We start from the raw sequence: 20,847 nt of genomic DNA on the forward strand, positions 1-20,847 counted from the left end.
ACGTGTCAACAAAGTTGACTGTGTTCTATTTTGTGATAGTCGCAGCATCATTTTTATGGTCCGAGTAACTTCTGCCTACAAACATTCTGCAGATAATGTTGAGTGTGAGGGAGGAGATGGGCTTTCGCAGGTCGACGCAGCGCACGCCTTTCTCGCTCTCCTCCCAAAGAGATCGCCTCATGGCCCTCACCTCTTCCTCCCTTAACCACCTGAATGAGTCCGTTCTCTTGGCCGTCAGTAATTTGATTGTGCAAAGCTTTCTCATCTGCTGCCAGTACTCTCGTAGGCCAGGTACTTTCCCATCGCTGAAGGTGGCCTGTTTGCGAAGATCAGGTCATGGGTTACCACAACAGTGGTTACCGAGCCCAAGCGGAGGAACGTGATGGGCCCGTACTTGTTTGCGAGTTCAGCCAGAGACTTGTGAGGAAGGCTTCGCAAAAGATGGAGATTGCCTATCACTGGCCATGGCCGTGGCCCTGGTGGCAACCCCAATAACCCCTTGTTGCTCTGGCTCTTCTTTTTTGTGACAAATCCGTATATTATCCAGAGGAAGATGAGCGAAAAACCCAACTCTACAGCAGGGGAGTTGAGCCATGCCATATTTGAGTTGCAAATATTTCATATGGACTAATCAGTATTTAACACAAGCTACGTGGCGAAAAGTTCGGCACGTTCTTGTAGTAAAAACTCCTCGGCAAGATTACGTTTCTGATCAGACGCGTTTTATTTATTTATTTGGAAGATGTTAAATTTAACACGTAACTGTAGTCTTGTCCATTCCGATTGCCTTTCTGATCAAAAACTTTTTACTTATTTATTTGTAAGATGTTAGTTTTATTTGAAAGTTTTTTCTGTGTTTGTTAGATTTAGATTGATTTTATTTTAAGAAGTTATTTTATATTCTTTAGATTGATGGTTATTAAGTTATATTGTTCTTTTGATTAAATTAAACTATCTTTTATATATTTAAGAATGTGTAAGATATATTTTATATATAAATTGTTAGATAAGATTGTCTTTAACATCATAATCAAATTAAGATGTTAAATTTTACAAACAAGTAAAACAATCAAATCTGATTTTGATTGTTATTGAAAACATTTTTTAAATAAGAAAAACAAACAAGTCTAATTGTAATAAGACTGCACAGATATAATCCAAAACATGTCAATCCAACAAGATGTACTCCATCAATTGATCTACTAAACAAAAAAACTTATCAACATATAAAATTCACCATAAACCTATAAAATTCACACACCTTACAAATAAATAAATAAGAACACAGACTGATTAGAAAAGACAATCTTATCAAATGTTATTAGTCAGAGTGGAAAAAATTAAGATGGGAAAGTCAATCTTGTCAAGTATGAAAGTACACCGCTAACATGTAAAATTCACACATCTCACAAATAAAGACAAAGAAACACATATCTGATCAGAAAGACAATCTGTATAAAAAAGAATACACCACTAATCTGTAAAATGTACATGTATTACAAATAAACACCAAAAAAATTTATGATAAAAAGATACTCTCAATTAAAAAAACATGACTACCTATAAAATTCACAAATCTTACAAATAATTAAGAAAATTAATGGGAGTACGAGAGTTTGCTGACAAGTCATCGATGGGCACGCAGAGTGAAAAAGTTGGACTGCCTGGACATGGCCCAAAGCGAAAAACTCGGACTTCCTCGACATGGCTAAGAACATTGCGTACAGTTTAAGTAATTCGACCAGAAACTACCTGCTATTGCTAGTTAAATGTTGGGACTTCTCTTTTGTCTCACTAACCAACGAGTTCAATGCTTTCACAGGATCTGTTAGCTAGTGGAGTAAAAGACATCTGCCAAAAGTGTAGAAAAGGTGACGTTTCTTTTCATTTTGTTAATTTGTTTGGTTTTTTTTATATGTAATCAAGCTGGCAGCTTTTGTTCGGTTTTAGTTAGTAGTTTGGCTATCTCTCATTTGTGGTGTTGTTAACCTTTCATTCCTAATTTTAGGTTTTCTTTTCTTAAAGTTTTTTTGTATTTTATATTGATCATTATAAAAAAAGTTTGGTAGTAAATTTTAATTTATTTTTTAATATGTAGGACAGGAGGTGTGGGTCAAGCTAAGACTGACCGGGCTCGAAGGAGAGGGATTAAATCCCGATGCATCGGACGGAGGGGAAGACTATAAAAGCATCAACCTCACAGGTTTCGCTAGATAAAATACATTTTTTAAATTAGAAAAATAGATTTTATGGTCAATACAATTTATAATAATTAATATAATCTTATAATTTATATCGACAAGCATAAGTTCAAAAGAAAAATGAGTACACATAAAAATTAAGTCAAGAATAAGCACAAGATATCATGAGTTAAATATAGAATATTCATATATAAAGCTATAAATACTCAAATTAGAAAGAAATGCAATACAAGGACTACAATAATCATTCAAACTTAATCAACTAAGACATTTATTTGAGTAAGATTGAAATATTTTTTTGTGTCTCATTTTTAAAGTGATTTGTTCCTCCAGTTTGGGGGAGTAAGTCCTTTCATGCATTCAAATCTTCAATTATGGGATTAACTATCCATTTTTGGCATTTCAAAAAGATTGATATTTCAAACAAATTTTCCACTTTTGTTTTCAAGTCAATTAGGCAAGTGTTAAACATAGATTTAATATTTTCATGTCAAACGGTGGCCACATAGAACAATCAAAACTTAAATATTCTCATTTTCTATAATAGAATGAGTGTTAATAATTCAAAATGAGCCTTTAAATTTAGTTTCATGATCATCAATTAATGTTTTCCTCATGAAAAAAATTCGTACAAATTGGTTGTTGTTACAAAGAAACATCTGATCTAATTAAAATTAAAAATAATACTATAATAAATGAAAAAAATTAATCAATAAAATTATAGGAAAGCATAAAAAGGGGCATTTTAACTTATTGCTATAAATATTCTCGTGAATTATGCATGATGGAAGTTTGTTTTTTTATTAACTCATGTGTTAAAATTCAATGCTTTCATATTGTATTTCAAGTTATTTTAACTTATTGCTATAATTTTTTAGCAATTTACTTTTGTATTTATATTGAACAAATTGAATTGCAAGGTATACACAAATCTTTTTAAATACATTTGAAAAGTATTCTCTAGATAAGTAGATTAGAGTTAGTAGGAATTATATGCCTACTTGCTATGAAAAATTATTATTCATGCTAATTTGTGTTATCTTGTATAAATAATCATGTAACATTGAATAGAGTTTAATTATTATTATAGGCTTTGTATTGCAATTCTTACATATTTTGAGTATTTGTATGTTTATATGTGCATCTCCTATATTTAACTCATATTATCTATGCTTATTTTTAAATCCATTCTTATTGTACCTATTCTTTTTTGGTTTGTGTTTTGAGTTAGAAACTATCAGTTTATATTAATTGCTATAAGCAAGATTGGCATCAAGTAAAACATATTTTAGAATCTATTTTGTTGACTACATGAATTGTTTAGCCTTGTGTTCACATCCAATCACAAAAATAGTTCCCCTCTAATTTTAAAAAATATCTTGTGTCACATTATTTTATTTAATATTTTCAAAAATATTTAATAAAGTAAATTAATAAAATAAAAAGTAACATGCATATGTCTTATATATTATCCTAATTCATTGTTGTTTCTGTTTCAATTGAAATAGTTTTCAAATTGTATTTTCACTCTATTTGGCTTATTGATAATTCATTTTTAAATCATATGTTCACTTGTATCAAGGCTATTGTATGTTTAGATATAAATTATTGAATAGAAAAAGGCACTCCACCCTATGAAGGCAACTTCCATTAACATACAACACATTATTTAAATCATATGCTAACTTCTATCAAGACTCTTGCATATTTAGATATCAAATTTTGAATCACAAAAGCACTCCAACATAAAATATTCGTTACTTATTATTATTGTGTTTAACCAACAACTAGAGGACATTCATAATGTATAGTCCCAAAGAAGGGTTTAATTACAGTGGTGGGATAGACATGCATAACCTATAGTCCCAAAGAAGGGTTTAATTACAGTGTTGGGATAGTTATGTCTATATCAGTACTTTTCCTCTAAGTGTATCCAATGTTATGGTGGCTCATTGGTAGTGAGCCTCCAGGAGGGAAGAGCAAAAAGAGGAAACTTTCTCGGTACGCTCAATCCAAACACTTCATCCCTATCCACATCACCCTCCATAGTCTAGTGAAAGCAATGGATGAGCTAAGCCACGAACAGGTCAACAACAGAAAGCCCCATGGGAATCTTGGGGCACCCCCTCCTTCATGTTTTGAAGGACAACAATTCAAAGTGGTGGCCTTTTATGTTGGGATGTGAAGCCCAACGGTCACGTGACTGTCTAGCTTCCCTAAACTCTTCATTTCATGCCTGAATAAATGTATAAATGACTGGGTGTATTCTATGTATGGTGTATTCGAGATATCAGTTACTATAAGATTTCCCTGCTTTTGGTGGATGTAACCTTTATGGTGAACCATGTTAATCTTGTGTCTCGTGTCCCTTGTTTTCTCTTATGTTTTAGTTTCTCTATTTTATTATTGATTATCATGTTTTTCTGCTCGTTTTAAACTAACAATTGGTATAAGAATAAAGCCGAAGTAATGGAAATCTATTTAACTACTAGACCCTAAGGGAATGGGTCGAAGAGAGAGTTCATGTGGAGGAGAGTAATGAGGATCTCGTTTGCGACAAGGGGCAAAAGGTAGGGCATGACTACAATTATTGTGCAATAATGATGTCGGATGTGAGGCAGGCGAGGATTCGGTAGGCACTGAGCAGTAGTATGAGTAGCTTGGCGAATGAAGATATTTCTATTACCTCTTCGAGTGGACATTTAGAGTTTGTAGCTCTGGTGGAGTTTTGTAAGGAATATATCGACGCTCTTCTAAATATGAAAATGGAAGGGAAAAATAAGTCCGAACATAAAGGAAAATGCGATCAAATGGTAGACTACATCAAGAAACTACATGCTTGCATTCTCTAGTTTCAAGAACTAGAAGAATATAATTTTACAAAGAAGGGTAGCATAGGTGTTGTTGACTGTAATGGAAGAATATATTTTGAACTCGTCGAATCTAGTGTTCCTGGTTATGGAATACGGGGTCAATTTGTGCCTGGAATAGTAGTAGGAGAAGCTGTTTATAACTCTGATTTAGTATGGAGAAGATTAATCCACAATGTTTGTGAACAAGAGTTCGCAAAGTTAAAATTCTGCGGGCTGGTTTTAATGTGAGTTTCGAAATGGAAGTAAGGATATCAAAGTGCATGACTGTACCGGTTGGTCTTCACGGGGGAGATTGTTGGGATGTGAAGCCCAACGGTCACGTGACTGTCTACCTTCACTAAACTCTTCATTTCATGCCTGAATAAATGTATAAATGATTGGGTGCAGTCTATGTATGGTGTATTTGAGATATCAGTTAATATAGGATTTCTCTGCTTTTGGTGGAAGTAACCTTTATGGTGAACTACATTAATATTGTGTCTCGTATCTCTTGTTGTCTCTTCTATTTTAGTTTCTCTATTTTATTGTTCATTATCATGTTTTTCTGCTCGTTTTAAACTAACATTTCACATCTATGCTTACCCAATAAATCTCTCCGGTTTGAATTCTAAAGCATCTTCCCAAACGCTTTTATCCCTCCCCATTGCCCATGCACTCACAAATAACCGTGTTTTTGGTGGAATGTAGTATTCTCCCACATTCCAACCCTGGGTGGACTCATGTGGCACAAGCAAAGGCCCTGGTGGATGTAATCGAAATGTTTCCTTCACCACACATAGTAAGTAGTTTAAGTTTACAAGATCACTCTCCCTTACAATACGATCTCTCCCAACCTCAAATTCAATCTCCTGCTGCGCCCTTGCCATTACTTTAGGGTTTCTCAGCAGCTCAGTCATTGCCGATTCAACAGTTGTAGCAGATGTTTCTGTTGCAGCTGTTAGCATAATATGTGAAAGCATTGAACTCGTCGGTTAGAGAGGTATTAGACAAAACAAAAGAGCAAATGAGTCACTTACGTCAAAGTAGTTTCGGTGTGATGGTAAGGTCCATGAAAATCATTCAAACTGAAAAAACCAAGCTCATTGCTTTGATGTGTATCCGAGAGACTTGTATCTCGGGACTTTCACTCTCCGCCTGTCCAATATCACGTCAACAATGTCTGGTTCTTCTGACTTTTTCGCCCTTCTCCGCTCAACATGCTCATCGATGAGCTTCTCAGCAAACGCATCGAATACTTTATGAACGGCCTTCATGCGGCGGCAGTGACCTCCCCAATCGAAAAAGGCAAGAGAGGGAATGAAGTCTCCAAGAACAACTACTGCTGTTTGATGCATAATCTCACCCACCATCTGTAAAAACACCTGCCCTCCCCTCAGATGATGGTCGGAGTAACTTTTGCCTGCACACTATGTTGATTGAGAGGGAGTAGAGGGGCTTCCGGAGTTCAATTTAGCGGATGCTCTTCTCGCTCTTCGACAACACAGATCTCTCTCTCTCATATATATATATATATATATATATATATATATATCACTTCCTATCTTTATATTTATCTTTTCATTTCTCTGGTTCTCAATCTCTTCTGTTTGTATTTATCTGCTCCATCTCTATCTATCTCTCTCATTTCTTTCTATATCATTATCTCTCCCTCTACTTCGTAGGTCCTTCTCAATCTCTATTGCTATCTTCCTCTATATCTATATCCCCTAGCTCTATCTCCTTAGCTCTCCATGTCTCTCTCTCTTTATCTCCTACTATTTCTCTCTCCCTCTTTCCATATCTATTTATTTATCTCTACTTTTCTTCATATTTTTTCTCCCCACCTCTATCTCTCTCCCTTCTTCACCTCTCTTATTATCTCTCTATATCTCTCCTATATATATATATATATATATATAACTTCCTATCTCTATATTTATCTTTCTATTTCTCCCCCTCTCACACTCTACTCTCTATATTTATCTACTCCACCTCTATCTATCTCTTTCTATGACTCTTTCTATGACTCTTTATATATATTTATCTTTCTTTCTACTTCCCATGTCCTTCTCCATCTCTATTGCTATCTTCCTTTCTATCTACATCTGTTAGCTTTATCTCCTTACCTCTCTTTGTCTCCCTCTCTTTATCTCCGACTATTTCTATCTCCCTCTTTCCATATCTATTTATTTATATCTACTTTTCTTGATATGTTTGTCTCTCCACCTCTCTTCCTTCTCCTTCTCTATATCCATCTCCATATCTAGCTTTATCTTCCTCTATCGCCTTCCCCTCTACTAAGCAATATATTCATATTTTGATATTTGTTTGGTTTTCAATGGATGGATATTTGGATTTATTTTTATCTCTTCCACATTATATCTCCCTCTCTTTCTCCCAAACTATCGCTCTACCTCTGTCTATCTATATATCTATTGCATTTCTAAAACCATCAATAACAAAGTGTGGACAAAAATTAAGCACAAAACAATTGCTATTCTAACATATTAAGAATATACACATCGATATGACACAATGAATTAGACATAATGGCAAAAATAGTTATATTGTGTAAAATCAAGTAATAATATGAAAAATAAAACCATATAAAGAATAATAAGAATATAATAAATATCAATAGATAACATGTATACATGCAATGTATATGAATAGATAACGTAATATAAGGCACACCAAGAATGCAATTCAACTTGTATGAGGTAAGAATGTAAGCACATGCAAGACAGACCATCCCATAAACACACTACAACGATTTCATAAAACTCATAACTATAATATGATATTAATCCATTCTGAATTATGCTTTGATGGATGTGCATAGCATGTTCCAAGGCACAAAATGAGATGATATTGGCAAAGGTGAATTACTTGGGTTGCACACATGTTTACTGCATATGGAGAAAGATTATCCATGTCTTATGTAGGATGCATTTATCTCATTCCATAAGAAGCAACTTTGATCAATTATTTCCCCAAACCTTTACTACCACACTTTAACTACACATTGATAACTCTTTTTGATCGATCTATTAATTGATGGAATGACATGTTTTCTAACATATATGTGTAGTTTTATTACAATAATATTTGATTGTGTTACCTAAAGAACAAATATTAATAGATATAAAAAAAAATTAATTGCACTACTAATAAAATTTATATAATATATCTTACTGGTAAATGTTAAAAAATTTGTGGTTAATCTAAATGTGAATATGATGGGAATGGTAATCTTGTCCAACAAATTATATCAAATAGGTCCTATGCACTACTAGCTACATAAAACACACCCTAAAAAAGAACAATATATCTTAATAATCATGAAACCAAAATATAAAATGACAACTTAAAATATTATAAAAATCAATTTAAAATCAACTTACATGTAAAAAAATCTTGTATGTAAAATTCAACATCTTACAAATAAATACAAAACAATTATGTTTGATTAGAAAGACATTGTGAATAGAAATGAGTACACCACTGACATGTCAAATTCACACATTTTACAAATAAATACAAAAAAAAAAATGTGTCCAATTATTAAGGTGATGTGAATGGAAAAGAGTACACCACTAACATGTCAAATTCACACATCTTACAAATCAATTCAAAAAAGTTTCTGATTAGAATGACAATCTAAATGGAAAAGAGTAAACCACTAATCTATAAAATTTGCACATCTTACTAATAAATGTGAAAACTGGTCTCTAATCAGAATACAGTATGTAAGGAAAATAATATACCACTAATGCATATAATGTATGCATCTTACAAATTAAAACAAAAAAAGTTGTCTAGGGAAAAAGCACCAACAGTCCTCATAGTTAACTCGGCGCACTCATAGATCCTAAATGGTACATCGGATTTTCACGATTTGTTTTTAGTTGTCTTCGTATGTGACTTAATTGCTTATAGCTATTAATCTGGCTTTCGGGTAGTAACGATTCGATTTGTATGAGTCATAATTCATAAAAAGGTCAAAAAGTGGTTATTTCAAGATGTCACCCGATACTTGACCTCTATTGTGCCAATAACTGCATACAACAAGATCAATACATATTTATAAAATATCTATTAACTATTATAATATTTACCTATTTAGAAATTAATATATACCAAAATATATTAATTTAGGCATATGTTTAAAACATATTTTTAATATTATAAATTTGAAAATGGGTGGTCAAAAAATTTGTTGACCACCCATAACTGCCTTCCCATGTACACATTATGGGCCAACTTGGCATGAATTACCACCAACTATGTTGCCCTAAAAACTTTGGGAAATGAAGATTTTATGGGGCATTTGCATTGTTTTCTTTGCCAAAAATCTTGTTATCCGTTGTTTCTCCTTCCGCTCGACCAAAGCAAGACCAATCCTTCTTCTCTCCCTCTACAAGGTAATGCTCACACTCTTCCTCCATGTAAATTGGATGCCTAATGATGTTGTATGCTCCTTTTTACCTTCATTATGCTTTGTCTATTGATGATTTCTTTGTATGTAGTTTAGGGTTTCATTTCAATGCTCTTTCTTAGTATAATAATGTCAAAATCCTCACAAAGAATGGCAAAAAATATGATTATCTATTACTTTTCTTTGAAACCCCTAATTTGTAATCATTTTATTTAATGGGTGTATTGTTATTCTCTCCATTGTTTGTGATTTCATCATTTCTCTAAATGGCATCAGCGGTTTCATTTTAATCACCTCTCTCTATTTATAATTGCATAATAATTCCATAGAAAGCGAGAAAAATAGAGTATTATTGCGGTCTATGGTATTGAGGGTTTCATTTTTATGATATCTCTTTGGTTAGAATGTCTAATATTTACACAAAATGCTAAAAAAAAATATTGTTATTTACTTTTATTCAAAACACTTGATTTTGTTTCATAAAATTTAATGGTGTACTACTATTTTCTCTATTGGTTTGTGTAATGATCAATTTTCTCAATGGAGTCAAGGGTTTCATTATAGTGATCATAGTTACATCTTTAACTCCTACATCTCGTTATTTTATTTTGTGTCCTTCTTATATAACGTTTCAAGTTTTGTTGACCACACATAAATACCTTCCCACATACACATTATGGGTGCACTTGGCATGAATTACGTTGCCCTAAAAAATTTGAGAAGTCAAGATTTTTTGGGGGGCATTTTCATTGTCTGCTCTGTAAAAAACCTTGTTCTCCACCATTTCTCCTTCAATTTGTTAATATTTTTATTTCAATAATATTTATGCCGAATAATATTGTTTAGAATGAGTATATAGTGGCTCTAAGCAACAACAGAATAACTAAATTCGTGTTTTTATTAAAATTGATGCTTATTTCCAATTAATGTAGTCAATGTTTAATGTTATAATTGTTTCAATATAAATTATATTGTATTCAGTAAACTACCATTTCTTTCATATATTTCTTTCAATATCTCAAAATTGTATTCCATTCCAAGTTTTCCATTCAATATAGTCAATGTATATAATATTAACAGGCATACAAATTATACAGTTTTCATTCCAATTTTTTAGGGAACTGTACTCATTGTAAATAATGTTATTAGGCGTACAAATTTTACTGTTCTTAGTCAACTTTATTTTTTTAGGCTCCACATTTATACATAGAAACATCATTCATTTATTAATCATATGAAAGATGAATCTACATCTAATAGAATATCAATAATATCTAGCTTTTAATCACATCAGAGTTACATCTTTAACTCCTGCATCTCATGCTTTTATTTTGTGTCCTTGTTATATAAAGTTTCAAGTTCTATGGCTACATGGTTATTGATGCAACCATGACTCAAAGGATCCTCAAAGAGAACAATTTGAATCATGTAGCAAGAGTAACACAATGGAAGCAACACAACATGAAGTAGAAAATGCACAATTCAACATCCACAACACCATAGATTCTTTAAAATCAAGTCAACAATATGCGGGCAACATACAGGCTTGCAGACCTTATTACCGCTTACATTCTAGAAAAGATCCATCTGGATCTCCTGAGAAGTTCAAATTACAATTCACAAATCTCAATCATCATCTATCTTCACTTGTCTACCAAAGGATTAAATACTAAAATATATATAGCATCTGAAACACATCCAGGTCAGCGACAAAAGATTACATTCTCCAAGATAAGAAAAATGAAACGTGTAAAATAGGTCAGACCAAAATGAAAAGATCTTCTCCACCAAAGACAATAACAAAGTGTTGACCACTAGGGAAGGTCGGCCAAGGACCTAGGAACATCCGACATGGTGCCAAACAGATCCACAAGCCAAGAAATCACTTTGCACGAGAAGAAACCTCCAACTAGTTGTTAAGTTCAAAACTGCTATGGGAACCAAGAAGCAAACAATCCGGAAGTGATAACTTGTCGAAAAATAATCCAAATGAATTGAAAATTTGGAATAAGAAATAATAACATGTCTGAAAGCCAATAATCTAATCTGCAATAGAAAAGGAACAACTATCGGAGAATTTTGGAAGTATCACAACAACTACAACATAGAACAAGAACAACTGAAAAGAAACTAAATTTTAGGTTGATGCAAGATTGCTCGTCAACTAGGGATGTTCTTGCATTAGACACCCCAGGTAGAAAAAGATGTTCCATGAGAGGCAACTCATGAATGTCAAAAAGGATTTGGAATATAGACCCCAAGCTCATTTCTGATCCAAATGTCCTCTTTATCTACGAAATTTTTCCTCTTTACTACTTTTCGTAACTCAATTGAATTCTATAAGTTCTTTTACACTTCTCCTCTCTCCCCATGCTTAACACTGGTACTCTCTCTCTTATTACCACCCTCTTTCTTCTGCAAATCAGATCTAGTTCTTCCACTATAATTCATCTTGTTTGCTACCATAACTCTAACCTTACTACCATTCGGTACCACCTTGCTAACAGATCCATCCACAAGATCCTTCTTCAAATCCGCACCATCATCTGGTATAACCTCTGCAACCTTCTTCTCAGCACTGCAACTCTTCACAAGACTCAAATTCTTCACTTCCTTCTCCTTTTCCTTCAAAGACACCAAAGTTAACTTCTACTTATTCTTCTCAATAGTGATTAGGTTTCTTTTACAATCATAGATAGCTCCTCTATCATACCATCAAGCTCTACCTAGAAAAACATGACAAGAACTCATAGGCACAACATCACACAAGACTTCATCTTTGTAAGGCACAATATTAAAAATCACCAAACACTCCTCTCTCACCTCTACCACATGATCATCTTGCAACCAACTCACCTTGTAAGGAAAAGGATGCTCAAGCCTCTCCAAACCAAGCTTCTCTACCATCTTCTCTGATACCAAAATTTTAGTATTACCACTATCCACAATAACCTTACAACACTTACCACCCAATTTGCAAGTAGTCTGGAATAGATTCTTTTTGTGGGTAGGTCTATTTTCTTCTTTGCTCTGCTCCATCAAGACTTTTCTAAACATAAGGGATTCTCCCTACTCTAGTTCTACCATGCTCTCACCTCCAACTCCGGTATCCAGTTCCTCACATGCCATGAAATTCCTTGCCATTCCTTTGTTACGCTAAGGACACTCATAAGCTCTATGTCCAGTTTCCCCATGCTTGAAACAGGTACCCAAGTACTCCTTGTTGCTACTGTCATTTCCTTTTCTTTGTTTCTTATGCTTTGATTCTTTACTCCATTTAGATTTTGGTCCCTCAGAAATCTTCTTCTCCCTACTGCAACTTATCTTCGCTCTATCCATTGCATGTCTCTCTCTTCACTTAGGGCTATCCTACTATCTTCTCCTCACTTTATATTCTTCCTTCAATGCATATTGAGAAGCCTCCTCAACTATAGAAATGTTCAGCATACTCATGTCATCCTAGATGTTAAATCAGAGTCCACTGATATATCTAGCCACCTTCTCCCTATCCATCTCTTGATGATTGAATCTGATCATCACCTTGTAGAATTCCTCAATATACTCCTTCACACTCATGTCCTTTTGCTTCAAGTTTTGTAACTTTTTGAACAAATCCAACTCATAGTCTTCCAGAATGAATTAAGCCTTCAATCTTGCAACCATCTACATCCACTTGGTGATTTTCATCTCACCATTCTCCACTCTCTCTCTACAACACTTTCCACCATAAAGTAGCACGCCCTTTCAACTTAGTTTGTGCTAACCAAACTCTCTATGGTGCCTTAACATCCTCAAAATTGAAGTAGTCCTCCAACTCTCTGATCCAATCTATCAAATCTATCGGATTCAATGAACCGAAAAAGTTAGAAACCTCAACTTTATGAATTGTTCTTACTTGCGCCACCACTTTAATAAATCTTTCTTCTCCCTCATCTACCAATCCTTCAACTTCTTCAGCCTCTAGCTCTTCTCCTACCTCTTCATACTCATCCTTTGATTCCAGATTCCTCCACAAACCAATCAACACATTTCAGATCTCATTCTTGAAATCTTCCATCATTTGCTCTACCCTTCTAGGGTTCATCCTTCAAAGAGGCATCTCCTCCTTTGATCTGGTGCAACTACCTCACCTCGGCGATTTGACTGCAAGGTTTCAATTGCCTCTTCATTGGTGATCTATTAAATTGATGCACGAGCATTGCCAGTCGATGAGCAATCTTGCATTAACCAAAAATATATTTTGCTTTTGAGTTGTTCTTTTTTTGCATTGCAGTTTATGTGTTTGTTCTGACATTCTTTGGTAGTTGTTTATTTTTTGTTATAGATCAGATTCTTGGCTTTCAGACATGTTCTTATTTCCTATTCCAGATTTCTAGTTCATTTGGATTCATTTTTGGTGAGTTATTGCTTCCGAATCATCTATTCTTGGTTCTTGGAGTGGTTTTTGAGCTTAATGGCTAGTTGGAGATTTCTTCTTGTGCAGAGTGATTTCTTGGCTTACAGATCTATTTGGAACCTTGGTCAATGTTCTTGGGCCCTTGGCCAACCTTTCTTGGTGGTCTGCACTTCATTTGTGTTCTTGGCGGAGGAGATATTTGTGTTTTGGGGCCAACCTATTTTACATGTTTTATTTTCGTGTTTTGGAGAATGTGATCTTTTGTGGCTGACCCGGATGTGTTATGTATGGTATATATATTGTTTTATGTGATCCTTTGGGAGATATGGAAGTGGTATGATGATCTAGATTCATAACTTGTAATTTGGATATCGCTTGGAGCATCGAATGAGTTGTATTTTGGAATGTAGTTTGTAACTGGACATGTGAGCCTACATGTAACTGGATGTTACCCAATGTTCTTTGATGAATATATGATGATGTGAATATCTCCAACTGCATTTTCTATGTTTTATGTTCATGCTTCCATTCTGTTACTCTTGTTGCATGATCCAGACTATTCTCTTTGAGGATGCTCTGGGTTATGGTTGCATCATGAACACACAAGCAGCCTGCCTCAAATTGGCGATCTGTTCACCCAAAGGAATGCCTCAAGGTTCGCAACCGGCTCTAATACCATTTGACGTAGCCATTACCTAGAGGATCCTCAAAGAGAACAATATGAACATAGATTCATTAAAATCAAGCTGGCAACATGCGGGCAACACACAGGATTACAGGCCTTATTACAACTTACATTCCATAAAATCAAGCTGGCAGCATCTTCCCAAACGCTTTCATCCCTCCCCATTGCCCATGCATTCACAAATAACCTTGTTTTTGGTGGAATGTAGTATCCTCCCACATTGCAACCCTCAGTGGATTCGTGTGGCACGAGCAAGGGGCCTGGTGGATGTAATCGAAATGTTTCCTTCACCACACATCGCAAGTAGTCTGAATTTACAAGATCACTCTCCCTTACAATACGATCTCTCCCAACCTCCAATTCAATATCCTGCTGCGCCCTTGCCATTACTTTAGGGTTTCTCAGCAGCTCAGTCATTACCCATTCTACAGGTGTAGCAGATGTTTCTGTTGCAACAGTTAGCATATTCTGTGAAAGCACTGAACTCGACGGTTAGAGAGGTATTAGACAAAACAAAAGAGCAAATAAGTCACTTACAAAGTAGTTTCGGTGTGATGGAAAGGTCCATGAAAATCATTTAAACTGAAATGAACAAGATCATTGCTTTGATGTGTCTCCGAGAGACTTGTATCTCGGGACTTTCACTCTCCACCATGTCCAACATCACGTCAACAATGTCTGGTTCCTCTGACTTTTTCGCCCTTCTCCGCTCTGCTCATCGATGAGCTTCTCAGCAAACGCATCGAATACTTTATGAACGGCCTTCATGCGGCGGCGGTGGCCTCGCCAATCGAGAAAGGTAAGAGAGGGAATGAAGTCTCCAAGAACAACTACTCCTGCGAGATGCATAATCTCACCCAGCATCTGTAAAAACCCCTGCCCTCCGCTCAGATGATGGTCGCAGTAACTTTTTCCTGCAAACATTCTGCACACTATATTGAATGAGACGGAGTAGATGGGCTTCCGCAGTTCGACGTAGCGGATGATCTTCTTGCTCTCCTCCCACACAGATCTCACCATGGCAGACACCTCTTCCTCTCTTACCCATCTGAATGACTCCGTTCTCTTGGCCGTCAGTAATTCGATTGTGCACAGCTTTTTCATCTGCCACCAGTAAGGGGCTTGCGCCATGTCTCTACGCTCGTAGGCCAGGTACTTGCCCATCGCTGAAGTTGGCCTATTAGCGAAGATCAGCTCATGGGTTTTAAGGAATTCTTCGGCCATGGCAGGGGAAGAGGCCACAACCGTGGGTACAGAGCCCAAGCGGAGGAACATGATGGGTTCAGCCAGAGACTTGTGAGGAAGACTTACCAAAAGATGGAGATTGCCTATCACTGGCCATGGCCTTGGCCCTGGCGGCAATCCCAACTCCCCTGGTTGTTCTTGCTCTTCCTCGTTGTCACAAATCTGTATGTAGTCCAGAGGAAGATGAGCGAAAAAGCCAACTCTACAGCAGGGGAATTGAGCCATGGCATATTTGGGTAGCCCGGGTTTCAAATATTTCATACGAACTAATAAGTATTTAACATAAGCAACGAGGCAAAAAGTTCGGCACGTTCTCGTAAAAAAATGCTGCTTGACAAGATTGCCTTTCTGCTCAGACTCGTTTTTTTAATTTATTTGTAAGATGTTGAAATTTACACGTAACTGGAGTCTTTTCCCTTCAGATTGCCTTTCTGTTCAGAAATTTTTTACTTATTAATTTGTAAGATGTTAGTTTAATTTGCAAGTTTTTCTTAGGTTTAGACCGATTTTAATAATTTTTTAAGAAATTATTTTTATATTTTAGATTGATGGTTATTAAGTTATATTGTTCTTTTGATTAGATTAGATTATCTTTTGTGTATCTAAGAATGTATAAGATATATTTTACATATATATTGTGAGATAAGATTGTCTTTCACATCATTGTCACTTTTAGATTAATCACAAACTTTTTAAACATTTAGAAGTAAGATGTTATATTTTACAAATAAGTAAAACAATCAAATCTGATTTTCATAATTATTGAAAACAATTTCTAAATAAGACAAACAAGCCTAATTGTGATAAGACTGCATAGGTATATTCCAAAACATGCCAGTCCAACAAAGTGTGGTCCATCAATTAAACAATAGACCAAAAAGACCTTATCAACATATATGTCAAGTGCAATAATAAAAGTGTGATAAATGCAGCCTACAAAGATAATGTATAGGTGTTCAATCTCATTAACATATATATGATATTAATCCATTATGAATTATGCTTTGATGGATGTCCATACCATGTTCTAAGGCACAAAATGAGAGGATATTGGCAAAGGTCAATTAATTGGGTTGCACACACGTTTACTGCATTTGGAGAAAGATTATCCATGTCTTATGTAGGATGCATTTATCACATTCCATAAGAAGCAACTTCGATCAATTATTTCCTCATACCTTTACTACCACACCATACATACATGTTGATAAGTCTTTTTTATCCATCAATTAATTGATAGAATGACATGTTTTGGAACATATATGTGGAGTCTTATTACAATAATATTTGATCATTTTACTTAAAGAACAAATATTAATAGTTATCAAAACCAAATTTAATTGTACTACTAACTTATAGTATTTATATAACATCTTACTAATAAATGATTAAAAATGTGTGATTAATCTAAATGTGACTATGATTTGAAAGGTAATCTTGTCCAGCAAATTATGTCAAGTACATCTTATGCACTATTAGCTACATAAAAGACAACCTAAAAAGAACAATATATCTAAATAATCATGAGTCCAAAATATAAAATGACAACTTAAAATATTATAAAAATCAGTTTAAAATCAATTGACAAGTAAAAAAGCATGTAGGTAAAATTCAACATCTTACAAATAAATACTAACAATTATGTTTGATTAGAAAGACAATCTTATCAAAGGTCATTTAGTCAGAGCAGAAAATACCAAGATGGGAAAGCCAATCTTATCAAGTACGAAAGTGCACCACTAACATGTAAAATTCACATATCTTACAAATCAATACAATAAACATGTCTGATCAAAAAAACAATCTATTCTAAAAAGAATACACAACTAAGTTATAAAATGTACACATCTTACAAATAAACACCAAAAAAAATATATGATAAAAAGACAAACTCGATAAAAAAAGAATACACCACTACCTATAAAATTCACACCTCTTACCAATAATGAAAGAAGAAAGTGTCGTCTGATTAGAAAGACTCTTATCAAACGTCATTTAGTTACAGTAGAAAAGACTACGATGGTGATAAGTTCATCGATGGCCACGTTGAGCGAAAAGATCGGACTGCCTGGACATGTCTCAGAGCGAGAATGTCGGACTGTCCGGACATGGCTCCAAGCGAAAAAGTCGGACTGTCCGGACATGGCTCCAAGCGAAAAAGTCGGACTGTCCGGACATGGCTGAGAACGTTGCGTACAGGAAATGTTAGCTAGTGGAGTAAAAGACATCTGCCTAAACTATAGAATGGGCGATGATTGAGCTGCTCAGAAATCTATCAACATAGACGTTTCTTTTCTTTTTGTTAATTTTTCTGTTGACCAATATAAAAAAAAAACCTATTAATATATTTTAATTTGTTTTTGAGAGAATATGAAATAAAATAATATACAAGATAATATTTTTTAAAATTAGATAGAGAATGTCTCAGAGCGAGAATGTCGGACTGTCCGGACATGGCTCCAAGCGAAAAGATCGGACTGCTTGGACATGTCTCAGAGAGAGAATGTCGGACTGTCCAGACATGGCTCCAAGAGAAAAAGTCGGACTGTCCGGACATGGCTGAGAACGTTGCGTACAGTTTAAGTAATTGCTAGTTAAATGTTGGGATTTGCTCATTTGTCTCACTAATCAACGAGTTCAATGCTTTCACAGGAAATGTTAGCTAGTGGAGTAAAAGACATCTGCCTAAACTGTAGAATGGGCGATGATTGAGCTGCTCAGAAATCTATCAGAGACATAGACGTTTCTTTTCATTTTGTTAATTTTTCTATTGACCAATATCAAAAAATAACCTATTAATATATTTTAATTTGTTTTTTTAGAGAATATGAAATAAAATAATATACAAGATAATATTTTTTAAAATTAGATAGAGAATTTGTCTTGTAATTAAAGATTGAATTATATCTTAATATTTTAATAAAATTATTTTCTTCTTTCGTTTTAGTGTGGACATGAAGCTAAATAACTCTAGTAAGCAAGGAAATGGATTTTATGATATAATTTGTAATAACTAATATGGTCTTATAATTTATATCTACAAACAAAGATCTAAAAAAAGAATGAGGATGCATAAAAAATAAGCTAGGAATAAGCACAAGCTACTATGAGTTAAATATAGAAGATTCACATATAAAGATATGAATACTCAAACTAAAAAGAATTGCAATACATAGAATACAATAATCATTCAAATCTATTCAGCCAAGAAGCTTATTTATATAAGATTGGTATTTTTTTTGTCTCACTTTTCAAGTTGTTCCTTCAATTTGAGGGAGAAAGTCTTTTTTAGGTCTCAAGCTAGTAGGCTAGTCAAAATATTCATGCATTTGAATCTCCAACTATAGGATTAACTATGCATTTTTGGTATTTCAAAAGGATCAATATTTCAAAATAAATCTTCCATGTTTGTTTTCAAGTCAATTAGGCAAGTTTTAAACCTAGATTTAATATTTCAACATCTAGGGGTCACCACATACCTAGGAAATTATCAAAACTTAAATATTCTTAGCTTTTGTAGTAGAATGGGTGTTAATAATTCAAAATGAGCCCCAAAATTAAGTTTCATGGTCATCAAGTAAGATTTTTCCTCATGAAAATAAATATTTAAGCTACTTACAAATTGGTCATTGTTACAAAGAAACATCTAGAAAAAGGTTGGTTGCTCACATTCTACTCAAAGATAAAAAATACTTAACAAATTTTATAAATGTTTTTCACAAAATTTTGTAGCCTCTCGACATCATTTGAGCTCATGATACAAATCTCATCATTTTGATTGGAATACATTTGATTACAGGTTCACTAATATTGAGTGGGAGCAATTAAAAAAATATATTATTATTTTATTTTAGCATTGGGGTTCAAATTATTGTTTGTTACATCCCTATTAATCTAATGATTTTTTTTTAAATACTATTATAAATGAAAAAAATTTGTCAATAAAATTAAAGGAAAGCATAAAGAAGGGACATTTTAACTTATTTCTATAAATTTTCTCATGAATTATGCATGATGGAAGTTTTTTCTTTTTGTTAATTCATGTGTTAGGGATCCAATACTACCATGTTGGACTCCAAGTTATTTTTTAGAAAATAAAATGCTACCCATCATGCCATCACAAATTTTAATTGAGCTTTCACACCTAAAAGGTGATAAGAAATTTTACCTAAAATATGAAGGCAAACCAATGCATGAGAGTTTTCTAAAGAACAAAAATTATCATTAACAATGTAAATACTACAAGAGGAATATAAGCAAGAGTTTTGAAATAAAAATGATGATATCACTGATTAAATAAATTTTCAAAAAATAGAATTGGTTTGGGGAAAAAATATGAATCTATAATTATGTATAAACTTGTAGAGATATCAAAGCATTGGAAAAATGAAATGCATATACAAATAAAATTTTGAGAAAATGGTAGAGTGGATATAAGAAATATTATGGAGAATTTTGGGATGAAATTACTTTATAAGTGACTATTTATAAGTGACTATTTTTACCTAGCAAATGGGAAGACACTTTTATTGCAAGAGCAAATATTTGGATGTAAATTTAGGTAAAATTTTGAGCAAGTAAATTTTAATTTACCAAAAAGGGTAATAGTGGAGAGGCTAACAGATGTTAAGGCATATGGGTGGCTGCAAGAAGTTGAGTCCCACTTTTGGGCAAAAAGTGGAAGTGTTTTCTTTGTTTTTCAAATTTTCTGTAGGTTGATGTCAAAATTTGATGCACTTAGAGATTGAATCTCAAAAAACTTCAGTAATGGAAAATGGAGTGCTCGGAGTCTACTTTTCAAATATTTAATTTATTTTAATACCCACATGCTAGAAATCCCTTTTTCGTAGGCATGTTTAAAAACCATTTTTTTAAAATGCTTGTTTCAGGACCTACCACACGTGTGTATAACCACCCTTTTTTGATGCAAATAAATAATTTTTTGTAAATCCTTCTCGGAAATGATACCTAAGTCACCAAATATTGATGAGAATATTTTTTCTTATTTTTTTTATTAATTTTTAATTGAC

General features: G+C 33.9%; 2 protein-coding genes across 2 annotated transcripts; both read right to left on the reverse strand.

Annotated features, from left to right (window-relative positions):
- Positions 1–406: 406 nt before the first annotated feature.
- LOC131032519 (flavonoid 3',5'-hydroxylase CYP75B138-like) lies at positions 407–6,033 on the reverse strand. Its single transcript, XM_057963530.2, has 2 exons — positions 5,657–6,033; positions 407–572 (listed from the first exon to the last, which is right to left on the reverse strand). Exons 1-2 carry the CDS (start codon positions 6,031–6,033, stop codon positions 407–409), a joined length of 543 nt encoding a protein of 180 aa, XP_057819513.1.
- A 5,807-nt stretch (positions 6,034–11,840) lies between these two features.
- LOC131032517 (cytochrome P450 750A1-like) lies at positions 11,841–16,042 on the reverse strand. Its single transcript, XM_059211798.1, has 3 exons — positions 15,265–16,042; positions 14,684–15,018; positions 11,841–12,116 (listed from the first exon to the last, which is right to left on the reverse strand). The coding sequence occupies exons 1-3, from the start codon at positions 16,040–16,042 to the stop codon at positions 11,841–11,843; spliced, it is 1,389 nt and encodes a 462-aa protein (XP_059067781.1).
- Between the last annotated feature and the right edge of the window lie 4,805 nt (positions 16,043–20,847).

This window comes from Cryptomeria japonica, chromosome 9, assembly GCF_030272615.1.
Source record: "Cryptomeria japonica chromosome 9, Sugi_1.0, whole genome shotgun sequence".
Classification (NCBI taxonomy): Eukaryota; Viridiplantae; Streptophyta; class Pinopsida; order Cupressales; family Cupressaceae; genus Cryptomeria; species Cryptomeria japonica.